This window comes from Bufo gargarizans, chromosome 1 (genome assembly GCF_014858855.1).
Source record: "Bufo gargarizans isolate SCDJY-AF-19 chromosome 1, ASM1485885v1, whole genome shotgun sequence".
Classification (NCBI taxonomy): domain Eukaryota; kingdom Metazoa; phylum Chordata; class Amphibia; order Anura; family Bufonidae; genus Bufo; species Bufo gargarizans.
The window spans coordinates 149169484-149191808 of NC_058080.1; the positions used below are offsets into that span (position 1 = coordinate 149169484).

Here is a 22325-nt window from a genome sequence, read left to right on the forward strand (position 1 = left end):
GATACAATACATTGCATCAAAGAGCATGATTTGGCATAAAATCCTATCTGCTCCTGCAAATGGTTAACTGGCTACATTTGGATTTCAGTTAAATACACTAGAAAAGACATACAATTCAGTCCAAAGTACAGCGACTATGGAATGTCCACATCTTCAGTCCTCACTCATTGAACCATTGCTAAATCAGGGCTATTGTGTAACAACCGACAACTTTATATATCTCCAACTTTGAGTTTCTTCTAAAAAACAAAACCGATGCCTATGGAACCGTTAGGGCTAACCGCGGTGACATGCCATCAATGTTTGGCAAGAAGAAGCTGAAAACTGGCAAAATGGTTGCCTGGCAGAAAGACAAGCTCATGGCACTGCGTTGGCATGACAAAAAAGATGTGTGCCTATTGAGTACTGTTCATAATACCTAGACTGTTACTGAAAACACGAAAGGTGGGAAAGAAGTCATAAAGTAGTGATAGACTACAATAAAACCATGGGAGGTGTCGACAGAGCTGACCAAGCAATTACATTCTACCCAGCAATGCGGAAACAGCAAAAGTAGTACTACAAGATGATCTTCAGGCATCTTCTTGAGCAATGCTTGTGGAATGCCTACATTCTGCATAGAGAAAAGAGTGACAAGCCTTTGGTTCATTCTGAGTTAATTTGGAAAGTTGCTGAACCGATCTTTGTGAACCACCAAACACCATCAATGGCTGTGAATAGACCTGGACGTCGTGCTGTTAATGTTGTCAACCCGGAACTCCTGACTGATCGTCACTTAATGGACTACATCCCACCAACCGAAAAAAAAAGTCAGCACCTACAAGGATGTGCGTGGTTTGTTGCTCAAAGCGAGATGATAATTGAAAGAGAATCCGAAAGGAAACCAGGTTTCATTGTCCTGATTGTGACGTCTGACTTTGTGCAGTCCCATGTTTCAAAATTTTTCACACCCTGGAGGTTTATTGAACCAATATGCAGTGTCTATTATTACAGGGACTAGTGATGTTGCACCCTTGTTTGACAAATTGCAGTGTTTTTGATTACATTATTGAGTAAAATTATATTATTTTTTTAAATTATTTATTGTATTATAACTTATGATTTTGTGTTTCAAACTTTATCATACCTGGAATGTCTACTAGACTTTTGTTTAGACAGATTTAAAGGGAACCTGTCACCATGATTTTGCGCATAGAGCTGGGGACATGGACTGCTAGATGGCCACTAGCACATCTGCAGTACCCAGGTCCCATAGCTCTCTGCGCTTTTATTGTGTTAAAAAAACGTTTTGAGTGATATGCAAATTACCTGATATGAGTCCTGTAGCCGGAGATGAGTCAAGCATAAAGGAGCCCAGCACCGCCCCGCGTCCTCCGAATCTCCTCCTTGCTGGCTGACGTCACAGAGCTGGAGCGCCGAAATCATGCGCAGTGTCAGCATCATGTTCATTCCCTGTGCTGGCATCAGCACAGGGAACGAACTACGCATGCGCTAGCTCGCGCATCGCGAGATTTCGGCGCTCCAGCTCTGTGACGTCAGCCAGCAAGGAGGAGATTCGGAGGACGCGGGGCGGTGCTGGGCTCCTTTATGCTTGACTCATCTCCGGCTACAGGACTCATATCAGGTAATTTGCATATCACTCAAAACGTTTTTTTTAACACAATAAAAGCGCAGAGAGCTATGGGACCTGGGTACTGCAGATGTGCTAGTGGCCACCTATCAGCCCATGTCCCCAGCTGTATGCGCAAAATCATGGTGACAGGTTTCCTTTAAGCGAGTAATTCCTAAGAATTACAGGCCTACAACATAAAATAAATTTCTATGCAAAACAGTGTACCGCTTTGGGTACAAAATTACTGACCTAATCAGACCGCCAGGGAGGTTAAAGCCTTAAGTTCAATGTTTTGTTGATCTGACTTTTATGTGATGGATCAGAACACAATAATCTAAGTTGGTGAAGTGAAATGAGAAAAATATATAAATAAAACAATTGTTTAGAAATGGAAAACAGAAAATTGGCAAGTGTTAGGAAGCCCATAAAAAGCTCTGGTGCAACCAATTACCTTCAGAAGTCATATAATTAGTGAAATGATTCCACCTGTGTGCAATCTAAGTGTCACATGATCTGTCATTACATATACACACCTTTTTTGAAAGACCCCAGAGGCTGCAACACCTAAGCAAGAGGCTAGGGTTGTTGCAGGTATCCAAATTTCGATACCCAATTGAAATTTTTCGATACTGGGCTGCGCTGCTGCGCAGTCTAGTATCGCCGAACATGAGTGCGCTGCTGTCGGCGCACTCATGTTCTCTCAGCAGCACAGGGGATAAGGAAGCAGTGTCTCCCTCCCCCTGTGCTGCTGCTGCCGCGGCCAACAATAAACTGAGAGAGGGGCGGCGGAGGGGCAGGCACACTGTGCCACCAATGATGGGACTTTTCCTGGGTCCGGACTTTAAGTAGCAGGCTACATAGAGCGGCGCCCAGAGATGTCCCTGCACTTAGTATTATTCCTCCGTTCGCCCGCTGTGCCCCATTACTGTATCCTGCTCAATATGCTAATTACTATCGGAGCAATGGGGAGGAGACATCAGCTTCTCTAGTGGGCGTTCCTTCTCCCTGGCTGTAGCGCTGTCCAAAAAAAAATAAAAGTTTAAGAAACACACCAAATTATTAAGTATAAATCACCCCCTTTCCCAATTTCACATATAAAATATATAAACAATAAATAAACCTAACGCCACGTCAAAAAAGAAATCTATTCGGTGAACGCCAGAACAGAAGAAAATAAATATTTTTATTTATTTTTTATGCGGAATGCACGTGGCTTTTTTGTTTATTTTTTCACGTTGTATCGAATATCGCAATACTTTTTTATGGTATAGAAATTGAATAAAAAATTTGTAATCGCAACAACTCTACAAGAGGCGTCACTAACCAAACACTGCCATAAAAACCAAGGAACTCTCCAAACAAGTAAGGGACAATGTTGTTGAGAAGTAGAAGTCAGGGTTAGGTTATAAAAAATAAATATCCAAATCTTTGATGATCCTCAGAAGCACCATCAAATCGATCATACCCAAATGGAAAGAACATGGCGCAACAGCAAACCTGCCAAGAGACGGCCGCCCACCAAAACTCACAGACCAGGCAAGGAGGGCATTAATCATAGAGGCAGCACAGAGACCGAAGGTAACCCTGGAGGAGCTTCAGAGTTGCACAGCAGAGACTGGAATATCTGTACGTAGGACGACAATAAGCCATACGCTCCATAGAATTAGGCTTTATGGCAGAGTAGCCAGAAGAAAGCCATTACTTTCAACAAAAAACAAAAAGGCACATTGTGAGTTTGCAAAAAGCATGAGGGAGACTCCCAAAATGTATGGAGGAAGGTGCTCTGGTCTGATGAGACTAAAATTGAACTTTTCGGCCATAAAAGAAAACACTGGCGCAAAACCTGTACCACTCTGTGTGTGATTTGAGGCTAGGAAGGAGGTTCACCTTCCAGCAGGACAATGGCCCCAAACACCCTGCTAAAGCAACACTTTAGTGGTTTTGGGGGAAACATGGAAATGTGTTGGAATGGCCTAGTCAAAGCCCAGATCTCAATCCAATAGAAAATCTGTGGTCAGACTTAAAGATTGCTGTTCACAAGCACAAACCATCCAACTTAAAGGAGCTGGAGCAGTTTTGCAAGGAGGAATGGGCAAAAATCCCAGTGGTAAGATGTGGCATGCTCATAGAGACTTGTCCAAAGTGATTGCTGCAAAAGGTGGCTCTACAAAGTATTGACTTTAGGGGGGGGTGGGGGAGGGGTGAATAGTTATGCACATTGACTTTCTGTTATTTTGTCCTATTTGTTTTCTTCCCAATAAAAAATAAATAAAAAAATCTTCAAAGTTGTGGGCATGTTCTGTAAATTAAATGATGCAAATCCTCAAACAATCCATGTTAATTCCAGGTTGTGAGGCACCAAAACACATAAAAAGTCAAAGGGGGTGAATACTTTTGCAAGGCACTGTATATAGTCGAGGGTATAGGCTGCTCATGTGGCTGTGTGGTGGCAGCATGCTCATGGCAGGTGGTAGGGTTTCCTGAAAAGGTGGATTTTGAGGTTACCCTTGAACGTTCGGATGTTGGGGGAGAGCCTGATGTGTTGAGGTAAAGAGTTCCAGAGTAGGGGAGAGGCATGTGAGAAATCTTCTAGTCTATTGTGTGAAGAACAGATGAGGGGAGAAGGTCCTGTGAGGATCTGAGATTACGTATGGGGACGTATTGAGAAAGCAGGTCAGAGATGTAAGGAGGAGATCAGGTTGTGGACAGACTTATATGTAGTTGTAAGTATTTTAAATTGAATTTGCTGGGCAATGGGGAGCCAGTGAAGAGACTGGCAGAGGGGAGAAGCAGAGAAGAAAAGAGGGGCAGCAGAGTTGAGAATAGATTGGAGGGGAGTGAGAGTGCTCGATGGGAGGCCACACAGGGGGAATGTGCAGTAGTCCAGGCAGGAGCCTGCACTAGTATTTTAGTTGAATCAGTGGTAATTATCCAAGGGAAGGAAGATTTTAAGACTTCGGGTTATGTCTCCCATTATCAGTCAGAGAAAATACAGGCTCTCTGATTGCCACACGTGATAGAGGTATTTATGTTTTCAGAAAAAAGGAACTATTCATTCTACATCTTGCAAACTGTTTAACTGCTCAGATGCTGCTATCAGTTCTGACCCCGCAATTTTCAAAAATGTTTTCTCCCACACAAGGCTCTATTATTAAGGAAAATCTAAAAAGATACATGTCAATAAGAACCCATACTATAAGGTTAATACATTATTTATTGGTCGCCGAAAATACTGAAACAAATTTTTTTTGTAGAACCTGAAAAAAATTGAAAGCATTATTATGTTATTTATACCACACAGTCAACACTGTAAAAGTAAATCCCAAAATGTTGAAATTTCTAGTTTTTTTTACCACCCAAAAATGTATAAAAGTTATTTAATTCAGTATACCTAACCCAGAATGGTTTCTATAAAAATTACAAATATTCACGCAACATTATGCCAGTGTCTCATACAGAAGAATACTGCTGGAAGACGGAGGAGGGGGGATGGTGGAATTTTCCTAGGTTAAAATTTGTTACATCGCTAAGGGGTTAAAGGCTAAGTACACCGTTGGGCAAATTTTTGCTATTATTGCATTTAGAGCTAAAAATCATTTTTAAAATTGGTCTTTAAATATGGAACCCTTTTCTCTGTACAGGGCTGAGCTGCTCTAATAAAAGGATTAGAATTTTCTCTCTGCTCTGTCAGCCAGCTAATCTGACGGGCTCCTTATCTCTGTTCTGACATTATAAACACTCATTATAGCTCAGTTCTTACCTTACTCATAAGAATGTGGCTTAAGTAAATGTTTATGACCTCTTAGTAAATTACGGATAAAGGTGACTGGCACAAAGTGAAAGTACAATTCACACAGCTAGACAGACAGAACAGCTCTATTTTTTTTTTTAATAAAGACCAATTGAAAATAACATTTTTATCCCAAAATAAGTAAAATTTAATTGTAAAAAAAAAATTGCCTCTGAAGGTGTACATCTCCTTTAAAGGGGTTATCCGACACTTTGAAATTGATGACCTATCCTCTGAATAGATCATCAGCATCTGATTGTTGGGGATCTGACGCCTGGGATCCTGATACTGCTGTGGTTGTTGCTGTCTTCTCGCTGCTTACCCTAGGCCAGTGATGTCACGTCCATCAGTCACATGGCCTAGGCACAGCTAAGGCCCATTGAAATGAATAGTATGAGTATGGTTCATTAGTTACAGACAGTTGAATAACCCCTTTAAGGCACCTGAGTTGTACACCAACTATAATCATTTAAGACATCCATTCAAATTCGACAGTAAAATGGGGACATTTTGGGGAATTTTTTTCCAATTTTCTGTTTTGGGGTTAAACTTCCTTTGACGGTTAAAATACCATGACATGTCTGTTTGATAATAAAGTACTAAAGGAACACTCCAAGCAAAACTGATATGTAGCCTATTATTAGGCTTAGGGGCCAGTGCAAAAACAGAATTTATTAAAATATCTTTTAATAAAGATATCAACATGGAAAATAAAAAAAATAACCACCAAAAATTATTTCGAAATTTTCAAAAGAAAAACATGATTTAAACTATAGATCATTTTCTGATTACTCATTCCCTTTAAATGCTGACAGCAGGTGAATAAGGGGGAGTAGGGAAATAAAAAACTGATATGGACTCCTTATCTGCAGGACTACTCATTTATAACCGCAGAAAATAGTCCAAAATCGTGGTAACAGATTCCCTTTCAGCACAGACCTAGTTCCTGTGTAATGTCATTATGATGCCCCCAGGATTAGGTGAAGACTGGCAGGGCATCTGGCAGCTCCTGTTAATGTATTCTCCCCCCCCCCCCCCCCCCCAAAAAAAAGGGGGGGGGGGAAACCTGGTTGCATTCTTTATTTCTCCAAGATTTGCTGATTTGCCAACTTCCTGTTATTTTGTCATATTATTGGGCAAAATTCCATGCAAGCTGATGGGACAACCCATTTGAGACTGCATCTTCATTGGGTTTTCTACATGCCTTTTGAAAATCCATAAATGGTTCCATTTTCTTTCTTTTTTTCTTTTCATTTTTCTTTATAATATAGTTTTATATTTATTATAGATCATAACGTAACAGCACAAGCTAATTGACGCCTTTTTTAAATTTTCATCACATTTGTACCCTTACAAAATTTAATGTAAATAAATGTTTTAAAAAAAAAAGCTTCTTTATTCTAAAGCTCTAATTAGTCTTCAGTAGCTGAAATCAGTTGGCTTCCTGCTGCTCCGCTCTGTGATGTTGCACATTTAGCGTGTTACCCTGTTGCTTTTTGTCTTGTAAACAAGCTGGAGTGATTGACTTGAATAGTTTTTAAGAATTGTGTTGAGATGAAATTACAGGAAATTCACTGGGACTCTTTGGAGTATTCACTCCATCTGCTGAAGTAACTCCAAAGTTTTGTAAGCATCGAAAAGTGGAAATTAGAAATCAACATGGAGTGTCAATCCGGCTGCTCTGCGTGTCTCTAATCAAGGCTGCTTGAACAATGCGGTAAAATAAAGTACAAACTGATAGACTTGACGTACAAAATTTTACATTATAGACGATTGTAACGCACCTCATGATTTCTTTAATACTAATCTGTAAAATAAAAGAATTCTACCTAATTGCCATTTAATTGTTTTAGGTGTCTTATACATTTGCTTGAAAAGGACGTTTTTGTAAGTTTATAATTTTGACCCTGCACAAATTCTTCAAATAATACAATTTCATACAGATTTGTTAAATGGGTTGTCCAAGTGTTTAATATTGATGGCGTTCTCTCAGGATAGGTCATCAATATCTGATGGGCAGAGATCAGATTCCTGGCACCCAGTCGGGCTAAATGCTCCACTAAGTTTTCCCTTTTTCCATTGTGTGGGGAAAGTGAAGAAGAGCTAAAGGAGTTTTCCAGTTGTGTATCCTCAGAATATGTCATCATTATCTGATCGGTAGGGGTCTGGCAACTGGCACCCCGTCGATCATCTGTTTTAAAAAGGCCATGGTGCTCTGTGAGCTCTGCACCCTCGTCGCAGCTTACCAGATAACACCCTCCATTGTATAGTGGATGTGCTTGGTATCCCATCTCGGCTCCATTCATTTGAATGGGACTGAGCTGTGTCTAGTTCATGTGACCAGTGAATGTGACATCACTGGCCTAAAAGGAGGGGCACCACAATCAGCTGATCGGCGGAGGTGCCAGGAGCCTGACTCTCACCGATCAGATATTGATGACCTATCCTGAGGATAGGCTATCTATATTAAACACCCAGAAAACCAATTTAACGGATTTGGATGATTCACTTATTGATCTCCATTCTGCACCAATTTATGGTGCACTTTGCTTAATCAGGTGCAAACACAATTTTGATGAGATATATATATATATATATATATATATATATATATATATATCAATTTAATAACAATTTTTACGTTCACTTTATTAAAAACTTTTTTTATTTTATGTCAAGTATAGTCACTGTTATATATATATATTTTTTTTTATTAAAGAGTTTTACTATTCAGTAAATTAAAGTAAAAGTAAAGTAAAATGTAATAGTGAGATCCCAAAGGGATGATCCCATCTTATAAAGTGATGGTATATCACTTGATTAGACCTCAATTTTTTTCTGGGAATAAAGGGGCTACAGTATAACAAGATGCCATCTCATTATAAAAAGGAAATGGACACCACATACATTTTTCTATATGACCAACATATATCTCACTTTTCATAAACCCTTGTGTTTGATTGCAGGAAGTGCTCATTCTTATGCGGCATGAATTTCTGTTTTTGATATAGGTGTCTATAGCCTGCCAAATCCTAGAACTTGTTTGTTAGATTACATTGAGGTTTGCAGCAGCAGCAATATTCCCTGACAATCCCACCCCCACTGGACACAGAAGTATCTTGACAACCCTTTCCCTACTGGCAGCAATATTGTCCCCTGGCAACACCTCTCCCGCTGGCAGCAGTATTGTCTCCTTGACAACCCCTCCCCCACTGGCAGCAGTATTGTCTCCTTCACAACTCCCCCCCCATTGGCAGCAATATTGTCCCCTGATAACCTCTCCCCACTACAGAATAGTGCTTTTTACCTAAGAATCACCATCGGTATTAAAAAATAAAAATTAAAATAAACCTCTCAAAATGTCAATAAAAAATGCGTACGTTTTTTACTGTAAAAAAAGAACAAGTATGTTTTTGTGGTAATTTTTAGCACATCTTTGGTATTATTCAACTCCTATAAAAAAGTACATGGGGTAAAAACACCTGAAAATCTGCAGTTGCAAAAAATACTAACAACGCAATGCAAAAATGCCAGGAAAAAAATGTGGTAAAAATTGTTTTTTTGAAAAAGCATGTGATTTTAATGCAAGTCGATCACTTGCAAAACGCAATGTGATGTGTCAAAAAATAAAAACATTAAATGATCTGCAATGCAGATTTTAAAATCTTTAGCATGTCCGTCCCACATAGGGTATTTGCACATTATCTGTAAGGCCTAGTTCACACTTCAGTAATTTGGTCAATGGTTTGATTACTGATTTTCATCAGTGATTGTGAACTAAAACCAGGTGTGGGTCAAAAGGTGTGGAACGACAGCAAGCGTTCCTTCCCAACAATCTGCTGCTCGCTGGTGGAGGACACTGCTGCATTTACATGCAGTGATCTCCTCCAGAGTATGGGGAGGGGCGATCACTAATACTACCTCAGACAGAAATGTTGTTTGCCGGCAGCAGATCTTGTTTACACAGCAAGATCTGCTGCCAGCAGACGTCAATGTTTGTGCACACACAAAAATCGGATTATCGGCGGTACATTTACACCACCATATAACGTGTGTTCCTATGATTATCATAACTGATTGTGAGCTGAAGGCAGAAATGGAGTATACACAGAGACAAGGCATAATGGAAAGATTTGCAGTTTCACCTATTCTGATTTATTACTCACATTTGGTTTTGGTTCAGAATCGCTGATCAAACACTGACTCTGTGATGTACAACATCACAAGACTTGGATTCCATTGCTATTACTCCAGATCACTTTACTTTGCAGCTCCTTTCCATTTGCTGGAAGGTTACCATTGTCAGCATGGGATGTTTGCTCAGTGATTACTTAGAGTAGACTCATCCTCTCCCACCTGCTCTTGTTTCACCTCCTCTGAAGTAATCATCTTTCCTCGGTTAACAAGCTCCAGAATTGAATTGCAGTATGTCAATTATATTCTAAGAAATTATTAACTAGATAAGGCATATATTGACATTCACTTTGTTGTGAAGTTATTAAGGGGTTAAAAGTGGTTGAAAATCAGGTATGGATGTTAGAGTGCATGGAAAGGATACCTTAATGCAAAAAAATGGGTTTTCTCCAGTAGTTTAGTAAGATGTGTCCATAGCATTTAAAGGCTAGGTACACATTTAGAGGCAATTTTTGTTTATTTGACAAAATATTGAGCCGTTCTGTCACAAAGGGTTAACTGTTTTTCTAACTGTGTAACTGGAACTTTCACTTTGTGCCGGTCATCTAAATACCCTTATCTCTAAACTTCTGAGGTCATAAACACTTATTTAAGCCACATTCTTATCAGTAAGATAAGAACTGAGCTATAATGAGTGAGTGTTTATAAGGTCAGAGAGCAGAGATAAGGAACCCGCCTGCTCCCCAGATGATGGAAAAGACTGAAAATTCACAGGCAGCTAGTAGACGCAAAAAAGGATGCCATAATTGTTCATAAACACCAATTAAAAAAATTATTATTAGATCAAAATAAGTACAGTGCTTTTTACCGCCCAAAAAAGTGCAGAAAAGGAAAAAATTGATTTTTTTTGTTCGGTAAAAAATGCTTTTTAAACCAGTAATGATTTTTTTCCATTGTGCTTGGCTTTTTTACGTTTTTTTTTTTTCTACCATTTTTCCCCCTATAGAGAAGATGATAAAACACTATAAAAATACCAAATACTTAATTATGTTTGTATTAAAAAAATAATGCCTAAGACCCATAAATGCCAGTAGTAAAAAAAAGCTTGTGTATCCTGTGTTTCTTATTTCCCATAGACCTTCAGCTAACATCTGGATCTGGAATTTTTACAGAAAAATAAAATAAAAATCAAAGGTCCAAAAAAAAAAATCATGTCAAGAGCATCTTTCAGCATGATCAACTCTATTACACCAGGTATACTGCCTGATAGAGTTGATCATGCTAATTAAAATTATACTTTTCTTTTGTCTGTATGTTAAACAGCTGCAGAGAGATCTGCATTTTATCCTTATGCCAATAAGCATGTTGGAGAATCGGGGGGCACGGGTGAATCCTTGGAGCACTGCTTTTATGTGCTCTGCACACTCCTCCCTCCCTTTGATTGACAGGGCTTCAAATCATCATACTGAATACAGAGGCTGACATTTTGATCATGCTAACAGAGGCTCTTTGAAGACATAGGATAATTTGTGGTCTGACACCCAGCACCCCCACCAATCGGGAAAAGGGTTTAGAGGAGAAAAATAAGAAAAACTAATATTTTCCCTCAGAGCAGACCCCCAAATCAGACCCTTTTCGTCATCAGACCTCAGATCAAACCCCCAAACCAGACCTCCATTTTTCATCAGACCTCAGATCAGACCCCAAAATTAGACCCCCCCAAGCTTCATTAGCATTAGATTAGCCTCGGATCCGGACCCCCCCCAGCCTCGCCTCAATCAGCCTCAGATTGGTCCCCCATTCCTTCTCACTGTCCTCAACTTGAAGAGAAACCTGAATGGAGCGGTGATCATGAGTGTGCCCTGCCATTCTGTTCAATGTCGGACATTGCTTGGTTTCAGAATTTGACTTTTTTATAAAGTAGCATGCAGTACCATCATTTTTCTTTATTTTTTTAGAACCTCTTAAGTGAAAAAGTAGAACAGATGATGGAATGGAGCTCCCGGAGATCTGTCATTCGTATGAATGGTGACAAGTTTAGAAGATTTGTGAAGGCACCACCACGTAATTATTCTGTTATTGTGATGTTCACTGCCCTTCAACCTCAGAGACAATGTTCTGTGTGTAGGTGAGTAGATTCATTTCTAAGGAATATCCTGTGTGGAGATGAGTTACAGCTATATATAGTACACATACTGTATACATTGGCATGAAGAAGTTTGAACACCCCTGTTCAAAATTATTGTTACTATGGAACAGGTAAGCAAGTTGAAGATAAAATGATCTCCAAAAGGCATAACGTTAAAGATGGCACCTCATTCCCTTTGTATTTTAAGCAAAAGCAAAAGTTTGGCACCCTGCATGGTTAGTACCTAGTAGCACCCCCTTTGGAATGTATCACAGCTTGTAAACATTTTTGTAGCCAGCCAAGAGTCTTTCAATTCTTGTTTGAGGGATTTTCATAAATTTTTCTGTAATTGTGATCAGAGGTGCCCAAACTTTTGCATGCCACCGTTTATGTAAGTTTTTTTTTTTTGCATATATTATAAAATAGATTCGCCCTTTAATCTACTGCCATTAGGCATAGACCCAGTGAGGGACATTTATGAAGACTCATATGCCCAGTATAATGACTTAAAGCCCAAAATGTTCCTAATTGTGTTTTATGATTTACATGGTGCATAAGGCTGAAAAAAATACATCTGTCCATCTAGTTCGGCCTGTTATCCTGCAAGTTGATCCAGAGAAAGGCAAAACAAAAAAACTGTGAGGTAGAAGAAAATTTTCCCCACTTAAGGGGAAAAATATTCCTTCCCGACTCCAATCAGGCAATCAGAATAACTCCCTGGATCAATGACTCCTCTCTAGTAGCTATAGGCTGTAATATTATTACACTCCAGAAATACATCCAGGCCCCTCTTGAATTCCTTTATTGTACTCACCATCTCCACCTCCTCAGGCAGAGAGTTCCATAGTCTCACTATTCTTACCATAAAGAATCCTCTTCTATGTTTGTGTACAAACCTTCTTTCCTCCAGATGCAGAGGATGTCCCCTCGTCACAATCCTGGGGATAAATAGATGATGGAAGAGATCTCTGTACTGACCCCTGATATATTTATACATAGTTACAGTTGCAAGAAAAAGTATGTGAAACCTTTGGAATGAGATGGATTTCTGCACAAATTGGTCATAAAATGTGATCTGATCTTCATCTAAGTCACAACAATAGACAATCACAGTCTGCTTAAACTAATAACACACAAAGAATTAAATGTTACCATGTTTTTATTTAACACACCATGTAAGCATTTACCGTGCAGGTGGAAAAAGTATGTGAACCCTTGGATTTAATAACTAGTTGAACCTCCTTTGGCAGCAATAACTTCAACCAAAAGTTTCCTGTAGTTGCAGATCAGACATGCACAACGGTCAGGACTAATTCTTGACCATTCCTCTTTACAGAACTGTTTCAGTTCAGCAATATTCTTGGGATGTCTGGTGTGAATCGCTATCTTGAGGTCATGTCACAGCATCTCAGTCGGGTTGAGGTCAGGACTCTGACTGGGCCACTCCAGAAGGTGTATTTTCTTCTGTTTAAGCCATTCTGTTGTTGATTTACTTCTATGCTTTGGGTCGTTGTCCTGTTGCAACACCCACCTTCTGTTGAGCTTCAGCTGGTGGACAGATGGCCTTAAGTTTGCCAGTACTGCTGTGGAACATCCAGGTGCTCTTATGCAAACTGTAAATGTGCAGCAATGTGTTTTTTGGACTGCAGTGGCTTCCTCTGTGGTATCCTCCCATGAAATCCATTCTTGTTTAGTGTTTTACGTATCATAGATTCGCTAGCAGGGATGTTAGCATATGCCAGAGACTTTTGTAAGTCTTTAGCTGACACTCTGATTCTTCTTCACCTCATTGAGCAGTCTGCGCTGTGCTCTTGCAGTCATCTTTACAGGACGGCCACTCCTAGGGAGAGTAGCAGCAGTGCTGAACTTTCTCCATTTATAGACAATTTGTCTTACCGTGGACTGATGAACAGCAAGGCTTTTATAACCCTTTTCAGGTTTATGCAAGTCAACAATTCTTAACCGTAGGTCTTCTGAGAGCTCTTTTGTGTGAGGCATCATTCACATCAGGCAATACTTCTTGTGAAAAGCAAACCCAGAACTGGTGTGGTTTTTTTATTTTTTTATAGGGCAGGGCAGCTGTAACCAACACCTCCAATCTCATCTCATTGATTGGACTCCAGTTGGCTGACACCTCACTCCAATTAGCTCTTCATTAGTCTAGGGGTTCACATACTTTTTCCACCTGCAATGCGAATGTTTACATGGTGTGTTCAATATAAACATGGCAACATTTAATTCTTTGTGTGTTATTAGTTTAAGCAGACTGTGATTGTCTATTGTTGTGACTTAGATGAAGATCAGATCACGCTTTATGACCAATTTGTGCAGAAATCCATATCATTCCAAAGGTTCACATACTTTTTCTTGCAACTGTACAGGTCCTTCTAAAAAAATTAGCATATTGTGATAAAGTTCATTATTTTCTGTAATGTACTGATAAACATTAGACTTTCATATATTTTAGATTCATTACACACCAACTGAAGTAGTTCAAGCCTTTTATTGTTTTAATATTGATGATTTTGGCATACAGCTCATGAAAACCCAAAATTCCTATCTAAAAAAATTAGCATATCATGAAAAGGTTCTCTAAACTAGCTATTAACCTAATCATCTGAATCAACTAATTAACTCTAAACACCTGCAAAAGATTCCTGAGGCTTTTAAAAACTCCCAGCCTGGTTCATTACTCAAAACTGCAATTATGGGTAAGACTGCCGACCTGACTGCTGCCCAGAAGGCCATCATTGACACCCTCAAGCAAGAGGGTAAGACACAGAAAGAAATTTCTGAACGAATAGGCTGTTCCCAGAGTGCTGTATCAAGGCACCTCAGTGGGAAGTCTGTGGGAAGGAAAAAGTGTGGCAGAAAACGCTGCACAACGAGAAGAGGTGACCGGACCCTGAGGAAGATTGTGGAGAAGGACCGATTCCAGACCTTGGGGGACCTGCGGAAGCAGTGGACTGAGTCTGGAGTAGAAACATCCAGAGCCACCGTGTACAGGCGTGTGCAGGAAATGGGCTACAGGTGCCGCATTCCCCAGGTCAAGCCACTTTTGAACCAGAAACAGCGGCAGAAGCGCCTGACCTGGGCTACAGAGAAGCAGCACTGGACTGTTGCTCAGTGGTCCAAAGTACTTTTTTCCGATGAAAGCAAATTTTGCATGTCATTCGGAAATCAAGGTGCCAGAGTCTAGAGGAAGACTGGAGAGAGGGAAATGCCAAAATGCCTGAAGTCCAGTGTCAAGTACCCACAGTCAGTGATGGTCTGGGGTGCCATGTCAGCTGCTGGTGTTGGTCCACTGTGTTTTATCAAGGGCAGGGTCAATGCAGCTAGCTATCAGGAGATTTTGGAGCACTTCATGCTTCCATCTGCTGAAAAGCTTTATGGAGATGAAGATTTCATTTTTCAGCACGACCTGGCACCTGCTCACAGTGCCAACACCACTGGTAAATGGTTTACTGACCATGGTATTACTGGGCTCAATTGGCCTGCCAACTCTCCTGACCTGAACCCCATAGAGAATCTGTGGGATATTGGGAAGAGAAAGTTGAGAGACGCAAGACCCAACACTCTGGATGAGCTTAAGGCCGCTATCGAAGCATCCTGGGCCTCCATAACACCTCAGCAGTGCCACAGGCTGATTGCCTCCATGCCACGCCGCATTGAAGCAGTCATTCCTGCAAAAGGATTCCCGACCAAGTATTGAGTGCATAACTGAACATAATTATTTGAAGGTTGACTTTTTTTGTATTAAAAACACTTTTCTTTTATTGGTCGGATGAAATATGATAATTTTTTGATATAGGAATTTTGGGTTTTCATGAGCTGTATGGCAAAATCATCAATATTAAAACAATAAAAGGCTTGAACTACTTCAGTTGGTGTGTAATGAATCTAAAATATATGAAAGTCTAATGTTTATCAGTACATTACAGAAAATAATGAACTTTATCACAATATGCTAATTTTTTTAGAAGGACCTGTATTAGATCTCCGCTCAGTCGTCTTTTTTCTAAAGTGAATAACCCTAATTTTGATATTTTAGGGTACTGTAGTCCACCCATTTAAGTTATTACTTTAGTTGCCCTCCTCTGGACCCTCTCCACCTCTGCTATGTCTGCCTTGATCACAGGAGCCCAGAACTGTACACAGTGCTCCATGTGTTTTCTGAATAAAAAAGACTGTAAAGTGGTAAGTCTGTGTTCTAATCACGGGCATCTATGCCCCTTTTGATGCAACCCATTATGTTATTGTCCTTGGCAGCAGCTGCCTGACACTGGTTTCTACAGCTTAGTTTCCTGTTCACTAAAATTCCTAGGTCCTTTTCCATGTTAGTGTTACCCAGTATTTTACCATTTAGTATGTACGGGTGACTTGCATTATTCCTTCCAATGTGCATAACCTTACATTTGTCAGTGTTAAACCTCATCTGCCACTTCTCTGCCCAAGCCTCCAATCTATCCAGCACTATCTGTAGCAGTATACTGTCCTCTTCCTCGTGAATTATTTTACACAGTTTAGTGTCATCTGCAAAAATTGATATTTTACTCTACAACAGGGATGTCAAACTCGTGGCCCTCCAGCTGTTGCAAAACTACAACCCCCATCATGCCTGGGCATACTACAGCTATCAGGGAATGATGGGAGTTGTAGTTTTGCAACATCTGGAGGGCCATGAGTTTGACATCCATGCTCTACAAGATCATTAATAAATATATTGAAGAGCAAAGGGCCCAATACTGACGCCTGAGGTACTCCACTAGTGACAGTGACCCAACCTAATTGTTTACCGTTAATAACTACCCTCTGTTTTCTATCACTCAGCCAGTTACTTACCCACATACAGACATTTTCTCCCAGTCCAAGCATTCTCATTTTATATACTAACCTTTCATGCAATACAGCGTCAAATGCCAGATATACGACATCCATTGATTCGCCGCTGTCAAGTCTAGAACTTACCTCCTCATAGAAACTTATTAAATTAGTTTGACATGACCGATCCCTAGTGAAGCCATGCTGATATGGTGTTATTTGCTTATTTTTATTGACATACTCCAAGATAGCATCTCAAACAGTTTACCCACGACAGATGTTAAACTTACCGGCCTATAGGCTCTGATTTTGGACCCTTTTTGAATATTGGCACCACATTTGCTATGATCCAATCCTGTGGAACCCTCCCTGTCAGTATAGAGTCCTTATCAGAAATAATGACAATTGGAAGGTTATTACTTTTCTGGTCACTATTTCCCAGGTGTCCCCCACTATTTCCCAGGTGTCATGGACATGGTGATAGAATGATATAATGTCACCATGGTGCCTTACAAAATATTCCCCCCTTGGTGGTTTTTCTGTTTTGTTTTGTTGCATTATAACCTAAAGGAAAATTGATTTTTGGTGGGTTTGTACCATTTGAATTGGTTACACAGCATATCCACCACTTTGAAGGTGCAAAACAATTTTTCACTGTGACACAAAACTTAAGACAAAAAAAAAAAAAAAAAAGCTGAGAAATTTAATGTACAGTCATGGCCAAAAGTTTTGGAAATTGGAAAAGTTGCTGCTTAAGTTTTTATAATGGCAATTTGCAAATACTCCAGAATGTTATGAAGAGTGATCAGATGAATTGCATAGTCCTTCTTTGCCATGAAAATTAACTTAATCCCCCAAAAAACTTTCCACTGCATTTCATTGCTGTCAGTAAAGGACCTGCTGAGATAATTTCAGTAATTGTCTTGTTAACTCAGGTGAGAATGTTGACGAGCACAAGGCTGGAGATCATTATGTCAGGCTGATTGGGTTAAAATGGCTGACTTGACCTGTTAAAAGGAGGGTGATGCTTGAAATCATTGTTCTTCCATTGTTAACCATGGTGGCCTGCAAAGAAACGTGTGCAGCCATCATTGCGTTGCATAAAAATGGCTTCAAAGGCAAGGATATTGTGGCTACTAAGATTGCAGGATCGGAGTGCCACCAGTGCAGAGCTTGCTCAGGAATTGCAGAAGGCAGGTGTGAGCGCATTTGCACGCACAGTGAGGCGAAGACTTTTGGAAGATGGCCTGGTGTCAAGAAGGGCAGCAAAGAAGCCACTTCTCTCCAAAAAAAACATCGGGGACAGATTGATCTCGAAAGTATGGTGAATGGACCGCTGAGGACTGGGGCAAAGTCATATTCTCCGATGAAGCCTCTTTCTGATTGTTTGGGGCATCATGAAAAAAGCTTGTCAGGAGAAGAAAAGGTGAGCGATACCATCAGTCCTCTGTCATGCCAACAGTAAAGCATCCTGAGACCATTCATGTGTGGGGTTGCTTCTCATCCAAGGGAGTGGGCTCACTCACAATTTTGCCCAAAAACACAGCCATGAATAAAGAATGGTACCAAAACACCCTCCAACAGCAACTTCTTCCAACAATCCAGCAACAGTTTGGTGAAGAACAATGCATTTTCCAGCACGATGGAGCACCGTGCCATAAGGCAAAAGTAATAACCAAGTGGCTCGGGGACCAAAACGTTGACATTTTGGGTCCATGGCCTGGAAACTCCCCAGATCTTAATCCCATTGAGAACTTGTGGTCAATCCTCAAGAGGCGGGTGGACAAACAAAAACTTACTAATTCTGACAAACTCCAAGAAGTGATTTATGGAAGAATGGGTTGCTATCAGTCAGGAATTGGCCCAGAAGTTGATTGAGAGCATGCCCAGTCGAATTGCAGAGGTCCTGAAAAAGAAGGGCCAACCCTGCAAATACTGACTCTTTGCATAAATGTCATGTAATTGGCGATAAAAGCCTTTGAAACGTATGAAATGCGTGTAATTATATTTCACTACATCACAGAAACAACTGAAACAAAGATCTAAAAGCAGTTTAGCAGCAAACTTTGTGAAAACTAATATTTGTGTCATTCTCAAAACTTTTGGCCACGACTGTACATTAGTATTCACCCCTTGAAAGTCAGTACTTTGTTGAGCCACCTTTTGTTGCACTTACAGATGCAAGTGTCTATTAGCTTAGCACATCTACACACAGTGATTTATGTCCATTCCTCTAGTCAAAATTTCTCTAACTCCTTCAAATGAGATATGTTTTATTGGTGTACAGCAGACTTCGAGTCATGTCACAGTTTTTAATTTGGTTTGAAGTCTGAGTTTTCACTAGGCCATACACAATTAAATGTTTCCCCTTAACCCCTTTCTATACTTTGCCGCAAATATATGGCATGGTGATTATTGCCTTGATGCACCATACAGTAGATTTACGGCATGGAGATGGCAACATACAGCTGACACCCCGCTGCAATAGCCAACATTGGTGCTAGTGCACAGTCTGTAGCAACCATGGCGTCTAAGGGGTTTATAGTGGGAGAGGGCTTCCTTTCTGCCTAATTTGGCCCAAGTGACACTATTGCAGGAACTTGATGGTTGCCATGGCAGCCAGAGCCCTTAAAAAGTCCTTCGAGCCTGCCATGCACACAAAGCTCTCAAGTGGCAGGGTCTGATTGGGCCAGGTATTTGTGCAAACTAACATTACAACACACTTCAGTAGATGACTACAGTATATTGTACCAGTGATAGGGTTTTGTATTTTGTATCCCCAATTGGGATCAAAAAATTATATCCACCCCAAAATGTTGCTAATAAAAACTCCAGCTTGTCCCGCAAAAAACAACAAACCCTCGCACAGCTCTGTTGACAGAAAAATAAAGTTAGGAGTTTTGGTTGTGGCAATGCAAAGAAATAATTATATTTTATAAAAAAGTTATCTCACCTTCCCAAAAAATGACATTAAAAAGGATCAGAAAAATCTTATGTACCCCAAAATGGTACCAATAAAAACTTCAGCCAGTGCCTCAAAAACAAGCCCCTGTACAACTTTGTTGACAGAAAAATAAAAATATTATGGATGTTAATATATGGCGATACAAAATACAACTGATAAAATCACCTTTTTAATTAAAAAGAATAGTAAAACATGAAAAACTATATGGATCTGGCATCACCATAATTTTGTCCAGTGGCAGAACAAAGCTATATCATATATAAATTGCAAATAAAAATTAAATTCAGTGACAGAGTTGCAATTTTTGCCCATTTCACCTCCTAATAAAGTAAATAAAAAGCGATCTAATAGCCAATGTACCGAGAAATGGTACCAAAAAAAACAACAAAATTGCCCCTTAAAAAAACAACCCCTCACAAAGTTCAGTCAACAATATTAAAATTATGGCTATTAAAACCATTTCAGTAAACTTCATGTTACAATCCAGATGCTGCTCCTTCCCTTCTGACCTCTGCTGTGTTGCCAGACAGAGTATGATTACATTTGGGGTGTTTCCGCATTCCAGAACAATTGCATAATAAACTGATGCTTTTTCTCTGTTTATGGCCTCATGCACACGACCGTGCTGTTTTTTGCGGTTCGCAAACCGCGGATCTGCAAAAAAACAGAACCTGCCTGTGTGCCTTCCGCAATTTGCGGAACAGAACGGGCGTCCGTCAATATAATGCCTATTTTTGTTCACAAAGCGCGGACAAGAATAGGACATGTTATATATTTTTTTTTGCGGGGCAGCGGAACAGAGCAACGGTTATGGACAGCAAACGGAGTGCTGTCGCATCTTTTGCGGCCCCAAAGCGGCGGCTCAGATGCAGACCCAAACAACGGTCGTGTGCATAAGGCCTTACCCTTGCAAAAATGAAAGATTTGTTGCTAATGCACTGTAGTATTGGAAAAAAATAATTTCACAGTCCAATGTTGATAAATTCCATGAAACACCTGAGGGACTTACTTAATTTGTCGTTTAAAAATCACAACATTTTGAGAAAAAAATATCCCTAATAAAACTTGGTAGATATTCTTGATCAGAATCACAGAAGTTACCCTTCAAATATGAATAGCAATATACCAGATATCAGTAATAACCTCTTAGTGTGATGGTATAGCAGAGTAAATACTGTACACAGATGTGGACCACTATGCCATATAGGTCATGTGGCCTGCCCTACTCACAGTTCCGCTGCTCAGAGTTCTGCTCAAGTTTACACCTCTTGGATGGAACATTTATATGTGGGGGAGGTTGTGTCAGTTGCTCAAATATACTCAGATCTACCTGCTGATAAGACACTCCTAGTTTTTAGAGGAGGAAAATCAGGAAAAACATTTTTTTTATCAGACCTCAGGTCAGACCCTCAATCTTTATCAGACCCCCCAATCAAACCGACAGTCTTTATTAGAGCTCAGATCAAATCTCCCAACCAGATCTCCAATCTGTACACACCTCAGATCAGACCAATCCTCATCAGACCAGACATAAATAAATGAACTTACCTCTCCTGCTCTGAACCACATGCTCTTCCTACACTCACTGCTCCCTGGTATTCTGCCAGTCCTGTGCCGCAATGCGACCTGACATCGCACAGCGTCAGGTCATAGGGTATGCCTACATGCACTGCGTCCTGATGCTGGTCCGGACACAGCACAGTGGGCGTCTGGAATAAGACCAAGGCGTGCTGAGTACAAGTAGTGCTAGCAGCATTACACTCCCCGCTCCCTGTTCCTCTTGTATACTAATGAGTGTTTCAGTAAACAAAGTGCTCATTAGTATTCGCTTTATAGGATGCACTACCATTTCTCCCTCTTTTGGGGATGAAGAACATATGCATTCACAACATTTCAGTTTTTCTTTCTTTTTTATACAAGGTGTTTTTTCATTCAGTGTAACAATTTAGACTATTTTGTCAAGTCTGTTACATAAAATCAAAATCCAATCCATTGTAATGCAACAAAACCAGGAAAACCATCAAACACGGTTGAATACTTTAGCAAAGCACTGTATGTGCAGATCAGCTTAAAAGTCCAAGATCCCATGAAGAATTATGACAGGAGAAAGAACTCTAATTAGATAGTTTTTATTGTTAGACATATTATATCATGGTTGAATTCTCAAGACAAACTGGAAATGAAAACTTCTGAAAATGAAGCCAGAGCGGCAATCGGCTAAGATTCTGATTTCTGAAATCAAGTGAATGGGTTCACGTCCGCATACTACGGTGGACACATGGGTGGTGGCCATGACACAGGCCAACAACGGCCGTCTGCATGAGGCCTTAAGATGCAAGATTATAGGAATCACAGATTTGGAATGACCAACTTCTCTTGCTATGGCTGATAGGGACATCCCTTTGGCCTTCATCTGGACAACCTACTGCTGGAGGTTTTCAGTCACTTTAAAACGACTCACCATTAGAGTTGAGCGAACGTGTGTTTTAAAGGGAACCTGTCACCTCCAATAAACATCCCAAGCTGGCAGCAGTACCTTAGAATATCCAGCAGCATGTTTGTAACGATCATTTTCTTCCTGCAGGCAGAGAAGCAGAAGCTGTAAAAACCTTCTTTAACCCCCTGCCCTGCGCGCTTCTCTAGTCAGGCTTGAAGTCATGGAGGCAGTGGAATCCTTGCTTCAAGTCACGGTAACCACGCCCCCTTCCCTTCCCCTTCACTGACAGCCGAACTGTCGTGCATAATCGCTGTCAGTCACAGCGAAGGGGCAGGGAAGGGGGCGTGGTTACCGTGACTTGAAGCAAGGAGGCCACTGCCTCCATGACTTCAAGCCTGACTAGAGAAGCGCGCAGGGCAGGGGGTTAAAGAAGGTTTT

At 40.4% G+C, this 22325-nt stretch overlaps 1 protein-coding gene across 1 annotated transcript in view; it reads left to right on the plus strand.

Moving 5' to 3' along the window:
• The window catches only part of TUSC3 (tumor suppressor candidate 3), a 328869-nt gene that overhangs the window by 115735 nt on the left and 190809 nt on the right, over positions 1 to 22325 (plus strand). The window contains exon 2 of the mRNA XM_044295877.1: positions 11495 to 11664. Coding sequence (XP_044151812.1) covers positions 11495 to 11664 — 170 coding nt within the window. The remainder of the gene's footprint in view (positions 1 to 11494; positions 11665 to 22325) is intronic.